Source organism: Helobdella robusta (assembly GCF_000326865.2).
Source record: "Helobdella robusta unplaced genomic scaffold HELROscaffold_37, whole genome shotgun sequence".
NCBI lineage: Eukaryota > Metazoa > Annelida > Clitellata > Rhynchobdellida > Glossiphoniidae > Helobdella > Helobdella robusta.
In genome coordinates, this window is record NW_008704785.1 from 175,118 (window position 1) to 180,313 (window position 5,196).

The following is a 5,196-nucleotide window of genomic DNA, read 5'->3' on the forward strand; positions in this document are numbered from 1 at the left end:
CCATAAAAACTCTTTATATAAATTCTAATGCCAAATAATAAAAAAACAAATGAAATCTATACATTTGAGTAGAATATTGAAAATTAAACATTTAATAGCTAACAGATGGTCCTGTCTTTTGAAAGTTTTATTGCAGTGCAAACATGCAAACTTCCTCTCCTCACTGTGTGTCACTTTATGTTTGGCTAGTGAACTCGAGTTACTGAATAATTTAAAGCATGTCGTGCATTTGAAACTAGAGCCGTAATGATTCTCTAACTTTGGTGGCCTACCCTTCTTACGTGCTTCTTTCAGTTGGGCCTCTGTTTGACTTTCATCTAACACTGCAATTAATAGTTATAACTTTATAAAAGTAACTTTTGAATTCTTTATATTGGCTTGGTAAATTTGTTAAAGTTATAGTAAAGTTAAGTTTGCTAGCTTATTAAAGGAATAGATATTATTGTTATCATTTAAGCTTTAAGTGTTTACTATTCTTTGTATTGAACTAAAATAAGCATTACATAAGTTATTGATTTAAAAACTAAATTAAATAGAATCATAAATGCATTATTAGCTGGAAATGACAAATAGCATTATAATTTATTATTATTATTACATCAAAAATAATATATTAATTATGCAAACTGAACAGTAAATGAATAAAACAACCAAAAATCAGACAAAGCTACAGTATAAAAAACCTAACACTTAGCATCATTAATATCAATGAGATCCGGGCACATTCTCTGCTGTGTATCTGCCATGTTTTCAATGAAGTTACTTTGACTTTGATGGATTGTAGAGTTAGCCAGAGAAACTGGAATGACAATGAAGTGTGTTGTTGATGGTGCTTGCTGTAATTGTGATGAAGATGGTGCAATGTTATTCTCAGTGTATTGAATGCTGCTACTTCTAAACTGATTGTAATCACTTGGTCTTGTTGGTTCCATCTGAAAATTATAAAGTTTTTTAGTGTTTACTAATGTTTAATAATATATTACATATATATAATAATTAACTAATTGTTTTCATTATTTATCATTGCACATTACTGAAAGAAATTCATTTCAAAACTGAAATGGTTATGTTATTTGTTATAAAACATAGCAGTTATATTTGTGGTTAGCATTTGACAATACTTTCAAAAATGAAAAATGTATTTATTATTTGTATTTGTATTGTATTATGTGTATCAGTAGAGTGTTGTGTATATATAATATACAATACATGCTGAATCAAGCGTATGTTTATGCGACAATTTTGTGATATGTGACAACTTTTTAATGAATTTTAAAAAATTTTAAATGTTAATCTGCGCATATGAAGCATGTTTTACAAGTAAAAACAGAAAATTTGCAAACATTACCTTGATAGCTATCTCCTAAAACGATATTTAAATTTAATTAATTGATGTTTTTTAGTTAATTTTCACACGATTATACATTAGAAAGCAATTTATTTGATCGCAATTTCAACGGCAATCACATCATCCTGCAAAATTACAACACGGAAACAAAACCTTTGTTTATTAATAGAATCTCATTCACGTACTTGGTTATAAAACGTCAATTTTATCACATATTTCTGTGAAATTTCGAGATAAAACACACATTTATTGATTTATATACATCAAATGCGTGAAAAATTCAATTGAAATTAATATTTTTATTGATATAATTTCGTCTACTAGCACATATAGGCCTACTACCTCTATCAATAAAAGGTTCCAAAATAGGTACTATATAAAGCACCATATTAAGACAGTTTATCAACCGTTATCTAAACTCGAGTTACCCATTGTTTAGATCGTTTATTTTAATTCCTCGATTCTCGGTTGATTAGTGGCGTGGGTGCCGGAAAAATTCGTTTGGTCACTAATTTAAAATTTAAATTATAAAATTTTTTTTACTGGTTTTCATTTAATCATAATTACGCAATACGGAGCCCGAGAACAGAACGGTCAGTCATATATTATTTTTAATTATTAAATTTTATATTATAATAATAAAATAAACAATACAAATATTAAATATTTTTAAATAATTTCAATGAATTCGAAATAATAAAGTAAACTTAGCAATCAAATTGAAAAATTATAGATATGAATTTATAGTGCCTGTGCCTGGATCAATCACAATTAATATAATTTTATGATATGAATATAATTATAAAATAAATACAACCATTCAATTCAAATAATAACAGCTTTGAGCACAAACACAAGTCAATTTCAATCAATCAATTAAAAATGGCAATGGGCAATGCAATGCTTCATTAATTTCAAATTCAGTCAAATGAAATCATAAATAAGTAAATTTCATCTCTTTTTTTTAAATAAATTTTAATTAGATTTAAATAAACTTGACAAATGAAATTAATCACTAACAACACAGACGTCATTAAATCCCACCAATGATATTAAAAGGGATCCAATGAAATACACAGGCCTAAGGATGTCAAACATTCCTAAGAATCAAGAACTCCAAAAGTTACCATTACTGAAAGGTGGATTATCATTTTTTTTAATTATTCTTTGAAAAGTCAGAATCTGACAAAGGCAGGAACTGTCATAGCATGCAAGACAATAGTATAAAATATAATGATAATGAAAAAAAGTATATCATCATCATATAATTATTATTCATTATCAGTATCATCTGTGGAAAATAAATCCAACAGCAGTCAGTATCATTATCACTATCGTTTGATATCATTATAATATAATATGATCATCTTCATTCATTTATCAACATCATAATCCATACATCATCACCTAATATCATTATCTGCCATTTTATATTTATCATCATCATCATTCGTCATGTAATTCATGGATGTTGATAATGATGATGATAATTTTTATAAATGGAACATATATTTCTCATTAATTAATTAATTAATTGATTAGTTAATTAACTAATTAATTAATAAAAAAAAATTCATGCAGAATGCACAGTGCTACCAGAACGAGACCAACTCTTCATACAGAAGTTACAACAGTGCATGGTCCTCTTTGATTTCGTGCAAGACCCTCTCAGTGACCTGAAGTTCAAGGAGGTCAAAAGGTCAGCCCTCAATGAACTTGTGGAGTTTGTGTCACAGACCAGAGGCATTCTTACGGAAGAAGTTTACCCTGAGGCAGTTCAAATGGTGTTTTTTTTAATTATTAAAAAATTATTTTCTTTTTTATTCTTTCTTTTAAATCGAATTTCACCATTTAATTGTTATTGGTTAGCAACTGGTGTTTGTTTCCTAATTGCAATGAATGAATGAATGAATGAATGAATATATTAGTTCAATATCATGCTTAATTAAATTGTTTTTGCTATCTAAGGTAATTATGTGATTGTTTAATGATATTTGTTATGAATGATTTGAATACAGTACATTGCACAATAGTTGTTTAAATGTGTTTGATAGTAACATTAGTAATAACAGCAATTATTATTATTGTTATAATGATTATTGTTCTTTTTAATGAGGCTAGGATGGATGATTTTTTTTCATGTGGTTTAAGTTTTTTATTTTCACTGTCAGTGGAATGTGATGTAGGGATTGGTAGTTCTAGAGCTAACTCTGAATTTATTTTAAATTTGCTATGTGTTTATGTTAGGTTTCGTCAATGGATGATGTGTATGTTCATTATTTTTTTTCATTTTTAAAATAAAAATATGTGTGCTATTCATTCTATTTGATATAGTTTGGTTTTTATCTCAGGTAAAATTATTGAGTAAATTTAAAATCAATCAGTCAAAAAAGTCTCTTGACAACAAACCTATCATCCAAGCAATCAATCAATTACCCTAATCAATCTACCAAACTATCAGTTAATTACTTCCACTAACCAACGAATCAGCTAACCAATCAATCAACCAATCATTCAACACTATCAGCCAAACAACTAACAAATCAATCGACCAACCAATTAACTAACCAATCAGTCAGCCCTATCAATCAACCAACAAACTAAACACACCCGACTATCCAATCAATCAATCAATCAACCGACCAACCAATCAATCAACCGACCGACCAATTAGTTTGCCATAAATGTCTTTCGAAGTCTCCCGCCATCTTCGAATCCCAACGGTGCAGAGTTCGACCCTGAAGAGGACGAGCCCGCCCTGGAAGCTGCCTGGCCCCACCTACAAGTTGGTTTGGTTTTTTTTGGTTAATTATGATAATGATGATGATGATGATGATGATAGTATTGATGATAATGATGATGGTGATGATGATGATGATAGTATTGATAATGGTGATGATGATGACGATAGTATTGATAACGATGATAGTGATGATGATTGTAATGCTGATAATGATTATAAGGATAAGAAAGATTTTAGATATTTTACCGAACAGCTGGTTTATGATTTCTTCTTAAAATTTGTGGAGTCGCTGGATTTTGATGTGAACATTGCCAAGAAATACATTGACCAGAGTTTCGTACTGCAGGTTCTGTGGTGGTTTTTTTTTTGATAAATTCATGTTTTATTTCAATCAATCAGTTAGTTAAACATCAATCAATTAATCGATTAATCACCCAATCAATCAATCAGTTATTCGATCATTCATTTATTAAATTTATTTGTTCCGAATTTGTGTTAAGGGAATTGTGTTTATTTTAATTAAAATATTTTGTATTTTAATTGATTCATCAATCATTCAATCAATAGATTGATTAGTCAATCAATCATTTAGCCAATCAACCAACTAACTGATCAACCAACCAACTAATTAATCAACCAACCAATCAACCAACTAACCAACCAACCATCATACAACTAGTTATTGGACCTGTTTGATAGTGAGGATCCAAGAGAAAGGGATTTCTTGAAAACGTTGCTGCATAGAATCTACGGCAAGTTTCTAGGACTGAGAGCTTACATTAGGAAAGAAATTAATAATATCTTCTATAGGTAGTTAGAGGATTTTTCTTTGGTACTTAGTTTAGCAATCAATCAATTATTTAATCAATCAATTACTCACTCATTTACTCACTCATTCACCTAATCAGTCGATTAGTTACGTCGCGAAACAGTCAATCAGTCAATCAATCAGACGGCTGTCCACCATTATCATGCTGTGTGCGTATGTGTGTGTGTGAGTTTGTGAGTGTGTGTGTGTGTGTGTGTGTGTGTGTGTGTTNTTGAGATTTNNATTAGTTAAATGGTTCTGACTTATATTTATTTTCAAAGTTTNATATATGAGAAG

At 29.2% G+C, this 5,196-nt stretch overlaps 2 protein-coding genes across 2 annotated transcripts in view; one reads left to right on the top strand and one right to left on the bottom strand.

Moving 5' to 3' along the window:
* Window positions 1–84: 84 nt before the first annotated feature.
* HELRODRAFT_148508 (hypothetical protein) lies at window positions 85–237 on the bottom strand (the record flags this gene model as incomplete). The annotated part of the gene is made up of 1 exon (XM_009023690.1): window positions 85–237. A coding segment is annotated over one exon (153 nt), but the record flags the coding sequence as incomplete, so codon positions are not given.
* A 2,198-nt stretch (window positions 238–2,435) lies between these two features.
* HELRODRAFT_83594 (hypothetical protein) overlaps window positions 2,436–5,196 on the top strand; it is a gene marked incomplete at both ends in the record, with an annotated part of 5,350 nt that continues 2,589 nt past the window's right edge. Inside the window, 6 exons of the mRNA XM_009023670.1 lie at window positions 2,436–2,487; window positions 2,939–3,132; window positions 4,023–4,133; window positions 4,345–4,437; window positions 4,771–4,904; window positions 5,008–5,067. Of these exons, the coding sequence (XP_009021918.1) occupies window positions 2,436–2,487; window positions 2,939–3,132; window positions 4,023–4,133; window positions 4,345–4,437; window positions 4,771–4,904; window positions 5,008–5,067 (644 nt within the window). The remainder of the gene's footprint in view (window positions 2,488–2,938; window positions 3,133–4,022; window positions 4,134–4,344; window positions 4,438–4,770; window positions 4,905–5,007; window positions 5,068–5,196) is intronic.